Here is a 19,201-nt window from a genome sequence, read left to right on the forward strand (position 1 = left end):
TGTACCCGTATTATAGCTTTCTCTTGTTTAATAGTGTGAATACGTTTAATTAACATATATGTTTCAACGTTAAAAAAATATTTACCATGTTTGTATTTGAGAAGATTCTTTTGTAACTATAATACGAAATAATTGTCTCCTATCTTTTAACCATGAACCGTTCCAAAAAGCGGCGATGCAAAAGCTTTTAATCTGCATATTTAAACAATAATTTGTGTCAACTATGATAATGATATTTACCCAAAAGCATACATGCAACATACACAGGCTACAATTAACTGATGTCATACATGTTCTCATATAAAGGCATAAGACATATGATTAATAAAAGAACACCTAGATACCAGGCCTTATACAGGTAATCATATCATATTCGTTCAAATCACTGCTCAATAGTCATACATAAGGTCTCTAGTATAATTTGCGTTTGAGTGAAGTTCATATACGTGTCGCTTTTTTTTCAATAATTCGATATAATGAGTGCTATAATTGGTAGTGCATAATTCAATCTGAACATACTTATTGCTGTAAGATAACTATTGCTTAATAAATAAGATCAAATACTATTAAAACTTTAAGTACCCTTAAATGAGCTCAAAGATTTAATCTAAAGATTTTGTTTGAAGCAGATAAAGAAAACATCAAAATCATCCATGATGACTTCTCTCTATAACAACACGTTTTTCTCCTTGCACTAGTATAATCTTGAAAAACTATATCCCAGCTCAAATCACTTAAGTATCTGAGAGTCAATTTAGGCAAGCAATTCTGGGCCTTGATGTTCCCCACGTTAATTTTAATAAAGGAAAATCACTTCAGGTTCCAAAATGCAGATTTCTTTCTTAAACGATCAAAATTCAAAATATTCGTAACAGGTACACTTTCTTAGTCGTTTGTATGCCCCCCCCCCCCCTAAAACATAAGTGGCACTTAATACTGTTTTTACACGACTGTGGTCTATGGTGGTATTGTTATCCCCCGCAAAAGGCGGATGGATATCAAATTGGCGGTGTCCGTCCGTATGACACTTCATGGGTGTATAAATATCAACGAGGAGAATTGAAATGCATGAAACAAGAAGCATTCAGTTATTTATTTTCCCGAATTATTTCGTATATCAAGGGATTTGCACCCATACATGAATCAATTTCTTTGCAGGGATGTATCAATTGAAATTTGATTGTTCATCACATATGTTGTTGAGACGTGTGACTTGTATTCCGTGATTTGTTGCAATTCAATAATGTCCATTTTGTCAACAGAATAGCTAAATAAGGCATTGTATATTTTCAAAGAACTTGAAAAAAATGTGTCATGGATTTTCCGATGCCGTGTCACGAACAAGGTTATTAGTTCCAAGCTCAAGGTTACAATTCTAAGTGAAAAGTAAAGGCTTTGTCAAGAACATAAGGTTGTCCAGCATTTATCTAATATTTGGTAAAAAGGCAAGCATGGTGAGACACACCCACATGAGAACAAGATTTCTAGGTGCAATGTTACAATTTAAGGTTTTATGTTTAATATATATAAGCCGATAACACTTTGCCCTGAGCATAATTGTTCAGCATCAATATATGTTTATATACCTTGACAGAACTGTAAATAATTGTTTGACGGGGTTGTCGCGAATAAAATACAGGCCGCTAGGTGTTTGTTACATATAAGGGTCAAATATCAAATAATAGCATCGAGTCTAAATATGATTTTTTAAGCAAGTAGAAAAGTCCGGCATACAGAGATGAAGTGGCGCAAGCAAGGACCATATCACTAAATTGAAGGTCGGTCACATTTTTAGGTCACAGCTATTCTTGAACATGTATTTCATATGAACTTTTCTTAAAATATAATAGCATCTTACACTGAAATGTGCTGTATCTTTAAATAAAACAATATCACAAACATTGTCGCAATTGAAAATAAAGTAACTACATATAAGTTTGATCAGTAAATGGAATATTAAACTGTGCTTTTATTTAAAGAATTGGGTCGAAGAACGTTAATTACATTTTTTCATATTTGTTTTCCTTTATATGTAGTTTTAGAAAATAATATTAGTATTTAAGCGTTATACACACTTATCCGTTACATATAGCTTTAACCTTTTTGAGATATTCAGGATTAATTTTATATGTCGCATAATCGGTGTAACACAATAATGAACACATGTCCATTTCAAGTTTGATTGCGATTTATTTTTGTTTTGTTTTAAACTCTAACGTTTTCCAATATCCGTAAAATATCATGATCAAGATCTATGCGGCGGCCTACGACCCCGCGACAAGAAGTAACGGTGACCTATCTGGTCGGTTGTCTAACGTGAACTGATCCCCCTACTGAAATGCATATATAAATAGACATTGAAACACTCAATGGTGACGTGTGCAATTTCCGACGGAAGCTTGTGCACAATCGCGTGTCTAAAGGTCACGACGTAATATGACATATGCAACGGACGTATATGGGCGATAGACTGTCATTTACATGAAATTGTACAACAATTAATGAGCTTCACAAGCCTATCCAAGAGATGACTAATTAGTAAAAAAAGCAATTGGAAATTACTTCTCCTCGTCTAGTTACACGTTAATATATGATGTATATTTGTATATCTATTTTGGTAGACACGATAGTAACTTGATGCAAACGAAAATAAAGTAACACTATCATTAGAAATCTATCTTATGCACTTTGTGAAGCATATATTAAAATTCTTTGCTATCGCGTAGTGCACATTATTTAAAATTGTATCATTTGGCTAAAATTTGATGCCATGATTTAAATTAATATAAATGTTAAGATACGACCGGTATCTTTATTAAAATGTTAATATATCTTACAGATCAATATTTAACCTAGTTCGAAGCATTTTTGCTAATATTTATGAAATCTTTGCTGAAAGTATTTTGATTAACATTTCATTTTACTTAAATTAATGCTGCATGAGGAATAAGTATTTTAGTTGTAGTAAATAGACTGTATGGGGCTGGATTAGATCATTGAACGCAATACTCTCTTTATACGTTCCTTTTGTATTGAATTCAACATCAGCTTCTAGCATGTGTAGCTGTAACATAACCGTAATCTTGAGTGCCTATATTATTTACAGGACTCTCCAACAACCAGACGACCCTCTATTTTGTCAACAGACAAGTTTGAAAACGACGAGGTTAGGCTTCGTAAACACAGTAAGTGAGCTAGTCGTGCGGTTTCTACCGAAAATGTCACTCCATTTACCACAAAAGAGAGGATTGTGAAAGTATTAAATCGCGTTTCCGGTGAGCTATTATACGATGACTTTTTTCAGATATTTGAAAAGTTAGTCAATGGTTTTCATAATCCTCGTGATGTTATGTACTTTATGTTATCTCATAATCCTAGAAATATCATGGCATAATGGTATTGTATATTCATAGGAGGTATTGGGGATTTTTTCTTACATAAATCTGGAGCTTGTATGGCCTTATTTGCAAAATCCTAAGGTAAAAAATAACTTCACACATGCACAGCCGCACGCACGCGCGCACGAGGAAGGTTTGACAAACTACAACTTTTATTTGAATATGAATATTAGCATAATATTATGTTACAATATTAGGTAAAAGTATTGTTATGGCATTATAAACATATCATAGAATTGCATACAATATTTAATGTTTTTGTATTTAAAATAGCACTTACTTCATTATGGCATAAAGGTAAAACATATATATTTTCTGTGTGCCACTGTGTTAAGTGCACTTGGTGCTACTTAGCATAAGAATAGTACCCTGCTTTTTCTATGCCATACAGGTCTAAGTTCCCTTAAGGCAAAACAGCCCTGTGCTATGCATCTATTTTTAGAGACTGAACGAAACATGTGCACTTGGCACAAGTTCATATTAATATTCATAATACGAGATATTATTATACAGAAGTACATCATTATTTCCTTTTGCATTCTAGATTTTAACAGTACATACACATGTAACAATACATATATTTCAATCAGTATGGACTTGTTTGACTCCAACCTTCACAATGGAAGAAAGTCAAGATTCAGATTTTCTATTCCACATTTGAATCTTCACTTTCTTTCATTGTATCTGGTTCTGGAAGACTGTCCCTAGTTGTCTTATCAGATGGAATATCCTTTAAATACTGGTCATATTATGAAGGAATTATTCATCAGAGCAAAGTGATAGCAGGTATTTTCTCTTTGCTACTGTAATTGGAAGTTTGGCATCATACAAGGGTTTTAAGTTACATTTTATAGAAGGTCCTTTCCTTGAGGATTTAAGTTGCACACACTGAAAACTGGTGTCATCAAAACACTGCTCTTAAAAAACACACGCCCCGGATAACTTTTTTGCAGTTTTATCCATGTTATTTTTGTCCATAAAACGTTTTGTCCACTTACATTTACAACGTTTAACGGTAGAACATATTTGGCTACATGCTTGATATCTAAAAAGTCATAGTATTTCATCGGCACTACAACATAAGGATTTCTTTTTCGTGCAACCTTTACAATTGTTTCTCACTGGCTTGGTACATATACCGATGTAAGTTTCTTTGCTCGTTCTATCGAAGCATGTACACTATCACAACTCCATCTGAGTATGTCCACTTTCTGAATACTTTTGTTCAATAGTGTCTCTATGTTTTTACATTTCTCTTAAGCATGCATCAATACAACAGTAACAACCCTATTTCGATTTTGACCACAACAACAGTCGGAATAAAAACAGACATTCTCTACTGTGAAAGAGATTTCATGTAAGTCAAAAGACAAGTTCCCTCTTCACAAGAGCCCCGTTTTCCTTCAGTTTCATTCCACAAAAACCATGTCCAACTTGCGTTTTGTAAATAATAAAAGGAAAGATTGTAACAATTGAGCTTTCTTTTATAATAAACTTTACTCACAAGAGAACATGGAATCGGTAAAACAGCCTCTAGATCAAATGTTGCAACATGGTATGACTTGTCTTGTTTTGCACGAGACTTATCCAACTTCTTTTCATCTCTAGCTCTGTTTTTTCTTTTGATATGGTATTCAAAAGCAATTTTCAAATCGGTGGTTAGCTCGCCTGCTATCTCCTTATTTCTATACACAGCGCACGTCTGAAACTGGTCCTTCTTGGTTATATGGAATGAATAGTTAAACTCCCCACAGAAAATTGTACGATGTATTGCCTGCCCGTTTCTTTACAGTTTTCTTTGTATAATTAATGCAATTTACTAATATTTAAATCAGATCGTAGAAAACGCCTTTGAGTGTCTTGGCGTGTGTAATGTGCTTCTACAGTAGGAAATGATTCTATATGATTACGAACATCTTCTATGATTGCATCTGGGGTTGTGTTATGGGGAGTGTGCTTTTCACGCCTGTCAAAGGAAGCCAATGTTCCTGAAGATAGTGATTTCAGTGCTGTATCTATCATTCTGCCACCAATAGCTAACGTCTTCTGGAAGAAAGCTTCGCAAACACATTTCGTATCTAAGTGATATACTTTGGAAATAGCTCTGCGCTTTGATGAGTGTGTCCTTACACGACTCGGCACATCCCCGTTAATGGCAAATGTAAAATATTGAAAACAATCCCTGAATTATGTGAATATGAATGAGGTTGGATTAACATATATCCCGATCAAACTATAATATTTAATACATTGTATACCCATTGTCTGGTATAAAAAAATAGTAACATAGGTTTAAACTCAAATTCCTCATGCATAATACTAGTACGGTTACTTTGTTTAAAATTATTTTAATGTGTGTATTATACTGTTTGGAGGGAAACTTATGTCTGTTCTCCATTTCATGTGCGTGAATTACATTTTGAACTTGAGTAAAATACCTCCTTATTATACCATTCGACCCTAACATATTGACTGATTGTATTCATAAATGTAGCATTATTTGTGTTAAATTATATTTGTATGTTTCTTATTGGCTTTTGTGGTCATGCCCTTCATTAAAATATAAAAAAACCTATGTGGTAACAGTGATACATGCGTAGTAAAGTTTAACACCCTGATGTGCGTGATGCTATTCGAGACTTAAGGTAGACGTTACTATTACTCTAAGAGAGATTGGCAGGATGTCACATGCTGAGAAACATGCTGATAATCATTCATTGCTTAAACAAGTGATCTACGTAAATTGATGCGGGGTGTTACAAAAAAAACATTATAATCATAGATGATGTTCTAAGTTCATGAGGTCCATCCGGAACAGGGCCTGCATTATGTGGAGACCCATAGTGTGTCCCACCACTCCTACCTAATTTAATTACTAGACTCATGAAAGTTGAAACGTTAAATTAAAGCTTCAGTTTCCAGCTACATATGTATTTAGGTTTTACTGAAAGTTATTCACATTTTGGTGTGGTCTTATGCTGTGGGCGGGGGGGGGGGACCGGATTGCCAAGAGGAAACCCACCTGTCCGTTATAGTGACCACCTACCAAACTCACGTGCCCTGGGAATGGGGGTTGAACCCCGGTTGCATAAGTGAGAAGTGCATGTACCAACCACTGCGCTAACCGTAACCGGACAGCCTTGTAGATAATAAATTAACATAAACCTATTTAAATTGAGATTTTGAAAATCAGGTCAATGCCTTTGTTGCATAATACAAATAAATCTGGTCAACGTGTTTGCTGCATAAAACAATTAAACCAGGTCAATGTGTATGTTGCACAATAAAACTAAGTCAGGTCAATGTGTTTGCTGCATAATACAACTAAACCAGGTCAATGCGTTCGCTGCGTAAAACAAGTAAATCACGTCAATGTGTTCGCTGCATAAATTAACTAAATCACATGAATATGATTTCTGCATAATACAACCAAATCAGGTCAATGTGTTCACTTCATAATACAAATAAATCAGGTCAATATGTTTGCTGCATAATACAACAATCAGGTAAATATGTTCACTGCATAATGCAACTCAATCAGGTAAATGTGTTCACCGCATAATACAACTAAATCGTGTCAAATTGTGTTTGCTGCATAATGCAACAATGGATCAATGTGTTCACTACATAATACAATCAGATCAATGTGTTCGCTGCATAATGCAACAAACAGGTCAATGTTTTCACTGCATTACGCAACAAACAGGTCAATGTGTTCGCTGCATATTGCAACAAACAGGACAATGTGTTCGCTGCATAATACAACTAAATTAGGTCAATGTTTTGCTGCATAATGCAACTAAATCAGGTCAATGTGTTTGCTGCATAATGCAACAATCACGTTAATGTGTTCAATGCATAAAACAACTAAATAATTTTAATGTGTTTGGTGCATAATGCAACAATCAGATCAAATTGTGTTCGCTGCGTAATGCAACGCTCATGTCTATGTGTTTGTTGCATAATGCAACAATCAGGCCAATGTGTTTGCTGAATGATGCAACAAACAGGTCAATATGTTCACTGCATAATACAACTATCAGGCCAATGTGTTCACTGCATAATGCAAAAAACAGGTCAATGTGTTCACTGCATAATACAACAATCAGGTCAATGTGTTAACTGCATAATGCATCAAACAGGTCAATGTGTTCACTGCATAATACAACAATCAGGTCAATGTGTTGTTTTTCATTAAACAACTAAATCACTTGAATGTAAATGCTGCATAATTAAACACTCACTTCAATGTGTTTGAAGCAAAATGCAACTAAATCAGGTCAATGTATTCGCTGCATAATACTTCTGAATCAGGTCAATGTGGTCATTGCATAACACAACTAAATCAGGTGAATGTGTTTGCTTCATATTGCAACACTCAGGTCAATGCGTTGGCTGCAAAATGCAACGAAATCAGGTCAATATGTTTGCTGCATAATACAAAAATCAGACAAATGTGTTCGCTGCGTAATGCAATCAGGTTAATGTGTTGGCTTCATAATACAAAAATCAGGTCAATGTGTTATCTGTATAATGCAACACTGAGGTAAATGTGCTCCCTGCTTTAAACAACAATCAGGTCAGTGTGTTCTCTGCATAATAAAACTAAATCATGGCCATTCATACCTTGACAAAGAAATTAGTTTTTACAACGATGTATGCATTTGATTTTTTGTTCATTTGCTCTTCTTATTGATATCGGAGTTTTTCAAATTGCAGCGTTTTATCTTTCTCTGATATATTGTTTAACTGCTAGAAGGTAACAACATTGCAGGGCATAGGCCTAATTTTTGTAAAATAATACAGGTCATTTACCCACAATCTATTTAATTACATTTCTATTTGATTTATTGTTTTTTAATATAAAAAAAATACATCTGTAGCAGTTAGGAAAAACTTCCGTGTCATACAAATATAAACAATCAATAGGAAACATCCTTAAGGGTATGGCGATTTAAAAAAGTGCTATGTTGCAGATAATATTATAACATGTATATTGCCTTTCTAAGTTTTGCTTGTCAGCATGATCGTGGCAGTCCAACTAGTGTTTTCCGGTCAAAATTAGCAATGTTTGTATGAATCCGGAGCGAAATATACATATGACAATTTGTTAGTGACTATCTGATATATCTGTTACGTTGTTAACTCTTATCGTGTTTAATTTGGTTGTTATTGTATCTATGAACTATGATGTTCATAATAGCAATACTTAACTATCGGTCCTTCACAGTCAACATTTAAGTATGCCCTTTCGTTTACCAGATCTGCTTGCCGCTCCTCACAAGTAGTTATTTCCGTTGATCTTGATTGAGACACCAAATTGTATGTGGTACTTACAGTAATATATAAAAAATTAGACCCAATCCGAAAATATTGTGTATGCCCCGGCATTGACTGACTGAGACGTATATAATGAATGACTCAACCTTCCATTTCTACATGGTTAACACAAAATGGCACATTTCATAGAATATCAATTATGTGTCCTACAAAGCTTTCATACTTGCATGGATGTTGTCCTTGAACACTATCACACACCCACTCTAACCTTACCTCATGTTGCTGTTGACGCTGACCTACATTTGGCTCAGACTAATGCAGAGTCCAATCTCTTGTTTAACCCTTTTTAACTTAGATACATATTTGTACACATTTGTAGTCTCTTACAAAATACTATTAAATTGAATTCCTATTTAACAAGATGCAAGTTGTAAAGGCCTCATTTTCAAGCCTTAGGTAATGATTAGCAACGAACAGCATAAAAACCTGAACAGCCTGCGAGTTACTCGCAGGGTTAGAGTAAGAACGGTATTTTATAATTTTTCTTTTTTCGTCAATCTGGTTGACTGCCCCTTTAAGGCTAGTGACTAATTACTGACTTTACAATACTGATCTATTCATCGTATCTTAAAATCTGTTTCTTGTGCAAAGTATGCTGTCTCATCATGTGTTTTTAAAAGTCCTTTTTTAGACAGAATTTCACTACCAACACCCTACCAGCTCACATGGAAATATGTATAATAGGTGCCCAATATACATAATTATGTATCTTTATCAAGACATGGCAGTGGGGAAAGATTCGTGCTTAATATCATTCAACATGTATTTCTATGAAGTCATTCAAGAGCCACTTATTCAGAAAACGGATGCAATTTGTATTAATTGCTATTTCCAGCCATCCACTATTTAAGTACTCACAGTCAACAAGGGTGTGTGTTGACCTTCTTGTTTTACTGAAGCTGTCTTATCCAGAGGTTTTGATCTAGATTCCTTTCCATGCCTGTATGCAGCGAGAAAATTGATGGCAGATATAATTGCGCACATGTTCATGTTTTTTGTACGTTCATGTTATTTGCATCTTCCTCCCATGTCGACATTAGTAGATTTCATCTGCCTTCCATGTAAACTTAAGTAGATTTTACGCAAACAATTGAAGGCCACAATTTACTGTACATGAAATATTAATGCTAGACATTGTTTAATCTATAAAAAGCATTTTAGTTGGCAATTTTGTTATGCTCTCTTCCAAAAACACTTTTAATAATTTAACATTCAGACTGAAGGAGGCTGAATGGTAGATTGTTCTCAAGTGGTTCAATACAGAGTCATGAATGCATACTTCAACCACTAGTTAATAACTAGAAGTGTTCTCCTCAACAAGGAAGATTTTATTCATAATGAGAAATGTTTAATTGAAACTTAAAGTGATTTTTGAAAGACACTAAACTTAACAATACCATCATTGTGATCATATACTTGGAAAAAGTATTTTGAGTATGAAAACCCACCAATGGTTAAAGAGGTTTGATTTTAGAACATTCAGTTCGTACACTTATTATACAATTTAAAGCAAGCTCCACAAGATACTTTGCAAAGTATTTGTAATTGACTGACATATATAGTTTAATCATATAGAATACAAACATGTGCTATGCTATCTCCTAGATCATCTATGGCAGTATAGTACTTGCATATTTCTGCATATAAATTTTTTATCATTTGTTTTCAATGGTTTTTATACCTCAATATAAGCAATAATTTCCTTTTGCCTTATTAAAATGGCATGAGCAAACATTTTGGTTCAAATTGCACAATAAAGTGGATTTTAACAAGTTTACAATTCCACTGCAATTTACAGAATCATTTTTAACTTTCCTTTAATTAATTATTATTCTTTCACCACCCTTACCTATTTTATGTAGACAGATTTTGAAATTAAAGGTTATTTTGCGACAAATCATGTGATTATACTGCAATACATTATGGAGTTATTCTGCTATCAAAACCTGTAAATGTTGTAGGGCTTTTTTCCTTCTTTGCGTGTGGTCTGGGTCAGCCATCTCACAGTTTTGATGCAAGCATTTCACAAATCTAATATATCCACACTATTTTACAAAACCAGCCTTTGTTAGTTGTTTGGCATTTAACATACATTTTATATTCAAAAGTACAATTCATCCGTATGTCTGTCACAAACTTTTTAGAGCTATATCTTAGAAACTATTCAAGTTTTTTTACATGAAACTTCATAGGTGTCAATATATAAATGAGGAGAAGGGGGATATCAATTCATCGAATTTGCTTGTTGTTAAGGAATTACAAGTATGAAACTGGTGAAACCAGTGTTGTAACGTTAGTTCGGCTAAAACACCACACCAGTGCATTGGACCGTCAGTAAATTGTATAATAAAACTTGAGATCCTTTGTTTAAAAGTCAGCATGGGGATCCAGATTTGTTTGAATTAGGAGTCACTTTAAAGATATCACAGTAAGATTTAAGCATGCACTTTTACAATGGAAATACCTTGAATCAGAGAGATCATGTGACGAAAGTGAAAACACTTGAGTAATGTAGTACTGGCAGAGAGCGAGGCAAGGGCAGCAAAGTGGAGTAGATTTTCGTATTCTTATCCGTTTATATGTGTAAATTTTCTTTCAATCTTGAATGATTTCTTTTCAAATAGATAAAATTGCATTTTCATGAAATGCATTTTAATGTCAAATATTGTTAATTTGTATGATTCATAGGCAATCCTATGCGCATGTGACATGGCACAATTGTTATTGACAAAGTTTTTAAACTTGGAAAAATTATATGGCTTACATTTCTCACACGAGAACTAAAATTCAATGTATAACTAATGTGTCTAGCCACACAACATAATCACATAGACAAACATTTTAATGTTTGATAAAAGTATTGACTATGGATCATTGAAGATACAGTTAAACCTGTCAGAATTTAGTTGCTCATATGATGTATGATTTTATTTTTCGAAAGCAAAAGTGTCCAGCCAATGAAAATATTTTACTATACCTATGCATAAAAATCATCATTTTACAATTTCTACAAGTATGTGAATATTGTTTGTAAAATTTTGAGGAGTTTGTGATTAAATTTCTCACAATTTTAAAATTTGTGGGATTTTTTTTCCAAATAAATTGAGCGTCTTACTTTTACTTCACAAAAAAGGAAAGATAGCCCTCTGTTGTCATGGTAATTCAAGAATTCCCAGATGTTCAGTTCAGTAAAATGTGCCTCCTTAAATATGTGATATAGGAGACGTTTGACAAACATATCATTCCTGCATTCGGCCCAGTGAAACCACATTTAAGTAGTAAAATGTTCATACATAAGTTACCAAACCTGTTTTCTTGGTATACATTTTGCATGATTAGCTTAATATTTTTATTGAATGTAATTTCCTCAAATAATCTTAATGAACCTGACAAAAGTTATTATAATTTAAGTGTGTTGTCGTCATGAAAACAAATGTATGTATTTTTTTGTTGAAAAAGGGCATATTATGTATACACAATCATGTTAGATTTAAAATTATATATAGCTTACGTTGTTTGTTAAGGTAATAACCAACGGTTTGTTATTCTGATGTTTGTATTTAATCTTATTCATCGGAACTCCAAACCGTTGGTGATTACCTCACGAAGACAATTATTAATTCGCTTCTAATTAACTCATGTCCATTTTGTCTCGGTAAATTAACAAAACATGCAAAGTTTAATACTTTCATGCCATCAAAGTCGGGACCTACAATGATTTCATTACAGTTCATGACATCGAAAGCAAAGTAGAGCAAAGTTACAGTATAAATCTAATAAAGCAAACTCCGATTTTCGGTTAAGGCCAAATAAAATATAAAAGTAAAAATGTTTATCTCGACAATATTTAAATCAAAGTAAAATTTGGGCCAATTGATATCAAAAACCTGGTCAACCGGTTAAAGGTTACGCTAAAGGTGTAACAACTGTAGAAGCTACCCTTATGACTAAATGTTGATCACATTTGGTAGTATTTGTATCATCACAATATCACAACAAAGATGAAATCTAAGTAAAGTGTATTCAAAACTTAGGTTACCATGTTAAATATAAGAAAAAGCTTATGAACACTATAAATGCTTTGTTTGTTTTAACTTTGTCAAATGAAATATAGCCTGAATGGTTTAGGGTCGCATGGGTTATATAGATTTTATAAATATCAACATATTATTCAACATCGGCGCATTCAAAATGCAATGCCAATAGGTTTCATATATATATATATATATATATATATATATTGACTAACAACCTTGTTAATTATTATCCTGGAGTTTTTACATTCCGCACTCCAGGGACAACATCCTTTAAACCAAACGATAGACCAAAAAAATACTTATAATTTATTATATTCTGAACCGCCTTGTCACTTAGGTTATGTAAATTGCTGCCTATGTTGTAAATGCATAGTGATTCTCTACAGCAGTTGTTTAAATGTGAATGCAGTGGTAAAAGCTCGTCACAAAACGAGGTTCACATAATTTTTATAACAAAATTAAGAGATTAACCGAGTACTTACCTAAGTTGAGATTGATCACAATTTTATCGACTGCATACTGTTAAATCTTCTGTGCTTTAGTATTTGCCTTGCATCTTGTATTTTGGTCCTCTACTGAGAGTTAGCTAACGTGGTTATTGGCTTCTCTTTGTGTTGTCTACAATCAGCTTCAAATCTCCACTTCAACCACTGGGAAGATTCGAACAAACCTTCACATAAATGATCAATGGGTGATCCTCTATCAAAGTTGTTCAAAACGTTCCAGTAAGATGCATGTATTCATCATCAATAGTACGTTGGCATATAGGTGACATTCACTCTTTTTTGTTAATCACTCCTCTTGTTTTACATTGCACTCCTCTTTTTTCTATCTCGTTCCAACGACATACTTACTTGAGAGAACGACCTACTAACTCGAACTCGAGGGAACAGTCAGCTTAGTCGAGTGAACGATATAGAAAAAAACAGGATGCACAACTAAATGAAAGAGGCGTGCAATCAAAAAAGAGCGGTGCAGTAAATATATGAGGGGTGCATTAAACAAAAGAAGAGAGCATTTTAACTATCTCAATGGAACGACTTACAAACTCGTGGGAACGAGTAAGCTATGTTGTGGGACAACTTACTAAGTTACGGGAACGATCGAGATAGAAAAAAAAGAGTGAAATAAAAGAGGAGTGCAACGAAACAAAGAGCGGTGCAGTTAAGTGTTTAATGCACTTTCCTTTATTTAATGCACTTTTTTCATTGCACTCTTCATTTATTTAGTGTTGCACTACTCTTTTTTGTATCTCGTTCTCTCGACTAATAAATCATTCCCACGACATAGTTAACTCGTACTCTCTGGTTAGTATGTCGTGGGAACGAGATAGAAAAAAGAGGAGTGCAGTTTATAAAAAAGAGGAGTAAATGTCATCTTTATGCCACTGTACATCTAAATATGAATGCAAACATGTCTGTATAAATTTAGTTTATTCTCTATCATTTAATGTTAACTAGTTATACTTGTTTCAAAATACATTTAAGCATATTGATATATTTAACTTTGCTTTGAATAATTGTTTATTGTTTTTTTCATTCTGCCTCTTCTAACCATGTTAAGGATGGCCCCCACCTTGCCCCTGTACTGACCTGTGGGTCATTTTTATTGTAATATGGGCTGGGATAGTCATGGAAGGAAGAAAGTGTAAGATTTTGAAGGGACTTTTTCACATATTTTGTGAGAAGGTTGACTGACATAAGTCAGTGATATAACCAAAAGAAATTAATACAGCAACAAATTTAAATTAAACAAAAACAGACATAAACCGGTAAATACAAATTAAACAAATATATAGCAGTACATATTGTATGGTATTGTAATATGCTTTTACTGTTTTTTTTATCTGTATATTATTTTAAGTAGGCATGTTTTAATAGACATGCGTATCTTTGTTTAATATTTATTTTATGTCATTTCATAAACTGTATTATTTCCGTTTTAAACCGAGATTGTACGATTTTGTCAAATATTTATGAATTTATATAAACGTGTAAAAACGTATAATACATATATTTCAATATAAATTAAAATAAAAGTTAAAAAGAACATGTGTCGAAAATGCGAAATAAGCCTGATATTTAATTCTGAAATCGACAATGTCTGTACATTCGAGTTCGCCAGCATGTATATCATGCATGTACGATGTGAATCTAAATTTTGTTTCACGGATCATTTTAATTTCCTGCAACGATATATATTCATACGACACACGAACACTAACTCCGAACCTAATAAAAAGATAAATGCTTCGGTTATTGTAGGATAATATGTACGAAATATATTCGTCACAATCGGCTTAGGGCGCTAATTTGTCTTTGCTGCATTTTATGAAATTCGTCTTCAATGTATATTTTGATTGCCTATTTTGCGTTATTGTAACATATTTAAATCAATATATTACAATTTAACACATACAAAAATCGTATAGTCTCGCTTTAATAATATTTGTTAAAATCTATTGCGAACTTTTTAACCAATTTATGTTATATTGTTCCATATTGATCTGTAAATGACACTAACACAGGGCATCAACAAGAACGATCAAGAACGTGTCCTTTAAATATTGCTCAATATGTGTCCGTTTGCAACATGTATGGGGAAAATGTGTTGCCTTGTTTTACTGATAAGGGATTTGATTACAGAACATGAATATATCTTTAACATTTTCTATAAAATATGTGTTCGTCATTAACAGTTAACAATTGAGTGCATAATGTTACATCAAATACTGCCAGGAGAAAAAGTCAGTTGAGGAAGCCAAGAAATCATGCGAGAATTTCTAGCTGCTTACCTACTCAGGAATGTATGGGTTTAGTTTTAACCGACGCCTTATATATTTTAATTTGAGTAAAGATTTATGTTATTCAAATAAACGTTGGTTTGCTATATTCTCAAATCTTTTTTCTAAAAATAAGGGATGTAGTTGACACTTGTTCGTAATTTCATTTCATCGTTCCTCAAAAGGTTGTAACTTTGTTGCTCTGGTCTCTTCCCTACCATTGAGTAATTAAATGGTAATTAAAATGAATGCGTTTTGGTTTCCTTTTATTATTGTTAAATTTGAGTTGCAATGCTATGAGGTTAAATTTTATTCACTCTTATATGTATCATGAATATTGCTGGGCCAAGTGTGAGGTTGACCGTTCCAAGGCGGTGACCCAAGCTTTATTCTTATATATGTTTATGTTGTTGTGTATTGTGCTGTGTTGTACTATTTGGTAATTGGTCACTTGCCTTAAATTACTTACCAACTAATTGCATGTCACTCACATGCAATACTGCTTCAGCACCTGGAATTTCACTTCTTTATTTTCAATGAAAAATTTAAAGATTATATGTTATTCACTACAGTAAACATATAAGAACAATGATTAAGCTATTCTATGTCTTCAGAATATCCACAAAACATGTGTTTATCATAAATCATTAGAGACAAAATTTTAACGATGCGTACACTATGACAAGGTGTGTCCACCAGTTTATACTTTTAAACATAAAGATTGACGTTTTTAAACGCACATTCCAATGACGTCATACTGTGGATTCACTTATTTTAAGGAGGTCTCATTGTCGCACACCTACCATTTCTCCAATTTATGATCACTGGAATATTCACCAATTAGGTTTTCCGCATTCTTTACGTTAAAAGTGAAACGTCGAATCAGATCAGTCGTAACACCCTTTGCCGTTATGTTTGAACATAAGACGTTCTTCTGACGTTGATATGAACTCTTTGTAAAAATATAAGCACAACTTTGGCATGTTAAACGTTTATTTTAAAATAAGTTAATAGATGCACAGCTTTTAACATGCTTTTTCAAACTTTCAATGTGTAATGAACTGCCTGCTTGAATGCTATAACCATAAAAGTATACATCTGCAATAAAGCCTCTCTATAGTGAACATATCAAATGGCACTGAAGTCAAAGAGACATATACCTGTAATACAAGTATAAAAATTAATACTGCAAAATCTAAAAAAGATAAGCATTAATTTCTTCCTGCCTTTCAAGTCCAAATGTGAATTATTTTAGTATTTTAATTATAATCGACAGCTTTTTACACACAAATATAATACCTAAAAATCTTACCTTTTACTGTAAAAATAGTTTTCTTTGAAAACATCTTCTTTCTATTAGAAAGAACTTTCAATGAGAAAGGTGTTGAAACAATTATATTATTTTACCATCTTAGTGGGAGAACAGTGTCTTTAATCAACATAAACACCGATAAAGTCATATTTCTCCCTATCTAATTACCCATTAGCACAATAGTTTGTGTTTCCTGTTGATATAAACCAGATAAGTAATTCCTTTACAAGGTAAGGGCTTCATATTTTATTTTATTTTACCTTGAAAAAGGGGCACAACTGGTTTATGTTAAAATGATTTAAATGCACTTAAATCCTTTTGGCACATGTTTTACCTCTCAATATGTATGAAAACATATTGTGCCAAAAAGACTTAAGTGCTATTAAAGCTTTCTTGCAGTCATTAAAAGGATGTAAAACATTCTGGCATACAAGGGATTTGTCGATAAGCACTTTGTGCACCTTGGTTCGGTGGGATATACTATGTGGTATACAAGACATGATTCCAGGGAATAGTGCAAATTGAAGAGTATTTGATTAGCTTTCTAAACGTGCAAAAAAGTGATTTTTGAAAAAAAGTGCACTTACCACGTTCTGGCTCTAACCCCTCGAAATCTTTGCAATGAATACATCTTTGTTGGCAACACTTGGTTAATTGGCAATCGTAATCTGACTGAATCGCGTTGTCACGGCCTCGGTTTGTCAAAATGGCGGCTGTGAAATTTTGCCTAGTCGCGCGCAGTCTCGTTGGGTCGCAAGTCTCGTTTCCGTTTAGCGCGACGTGTTAGCTTGTTCTTCGGATCATTGAAGTTACGCATCCCTTTGTTTATAAAGGTCCATGATTTTACCTGATAATGGTCACTGCAGTGTGACCACAGCATTGTGTCAATAAACCGGGGTATAGTACACGGGATTGGGTCCAATAATAGAGTTTAACACAATAAAGTAAAATAGGCCTTTATAGAGGTATGTACTGTATTGCTTAACAAAATGTAAAATGTGCTTTTCGAACTTGGACTCATATGTTAGGAAACTCTTAGATGACTTTGGATTTTCATATATATTTAAAGATCCTGAAAATATATGTAGTTCTTTGTCTTATAAGAGCATGAAATAAGCAACTATATGCAATATTACTACATGCTGTATACACTATTAGGCATGATATTTCAATTTTTTGCCTGTAGACTTAATGAACTGTAAAACACGCTTTAGGATTTGTGCATCCTCGTTAAGAATTCAGAGTGAAGGCTTGTGTAACTATGCGAGAGTTCTTGTGAGTGAATGACTGTTCGAATGTGTGAGTGACAGACTGACAGCGCGAGTTTATATATTAGCGATTCACTGACTGTTAGAATGCAGGAAGTACTGACTGACTTTGCGAAAGAACATGTGATTATTTGACTGGAAAATAGTTTAGTGTGCATGTGAGTGATTGACTGCCCGTTAGAATGTGTGCATGATTTAATGACTGTGAGCATGGATATGTGAGTGATTGACTGACTTTTCAGACATCTGAGTGACTGACTGTTCGAGTGTACGCGTGCGTGACAGACTCTCTGTTTAATTATTTGAGTTATTGGCGGTTTGTTACAAAGCCATCCACCGACGAATCGACTCTAGTATAAATAATTCCCTAAAATTATGAAACCGAATTCGTAAAAACTTTTGCTGATTGTGCCTTTGAATCTCTTATTTAATTGTAAAACGTAACCAGAACTACATTTTATGCACGGACGAATATATGTGTGTTGCACAGTATGACTCTTATTTCGTCGAAATCTCACCTTATTGAGTAACACATGACACTTTCTTTTATTGTCATTATAGAAGTGATGGGTTTGCGTGCGTGCGTGCGTACGTACGTGCGTGCGTGTGTGTGTGTGTGTGTGAAGTAACCGATATAGCTACTTTAGCTCAGTTACAGGTACTGTTAAAAAAGATGAGATAACAAAGCACATCGATTTGCACACAACTATATTTGTGTTTAGAATCTAGTCTTGAAGGCCTTCATGAATGCTTTATTTTATAAGTATGATGTAATTTGTAACGTACTGGTGCAGTGCCGAAAAACCCCACCCCATCTAAATTAGAATTAAAAACAGCGATTATTGTTTTGTTAGTATTATTCAATACAGTTAATTGAAAGCAGTGAAAAAAATTTCGAATTTATCCAACGTTTATTTAAATATTTTATTATTGTGTGCAAGTGGCCACTGAAATAGAGAATAACAGGTTGGTGACGTGGATAGAGAATGGTTATCTGGCAAGTCGGAGGAATTTATCGGCTCACCCGATAATATCCTCCGACGAGCAAGATAACCATTCTCCAT

General features: G+C 33.6%; 1 protein-coding gene across 2 annotated transcripts in view; it reads left to right on the forward strand.

Annotated features, from left to right (window-relative positions):
- LOC127833776 (uncharacterized) overlaps positions 1-19,201 on the forward strand; it is a 30,835-nt gene that overhangs the window by 213 nt on the left and 11,421 nt on the right. For both annotated transcript variants that reach the window (XM_052359227.1, XM_052359228.1), the window contains exon 2: positions 3,107-3,185. In XM_052359227.1, coding sequence (XP_052215187.1) covers positions 3,107-3,185 — 79 coding nt within the window. The remainder of the gene's footprint in view (positions 1-3,106; positions 3,186-19,201) is intronic.

The sequence above is a fragment of the Dreissena polymorpha genome, chromosome 6, assembly GCF_020536995.1.
Source record: "Dreissena polymorpha isolate Duluth1 chromosome 6, UMN_Dpol_1.0, whole genome shotgun sequence".
Classification (NCBI taxonomy): domain Eukaryota; kingdom Metazoa; phylum Mollusca; class Bivalvia; order Myida; family Dreissenidae; genus Dreissena; species Dreissena polymorpha.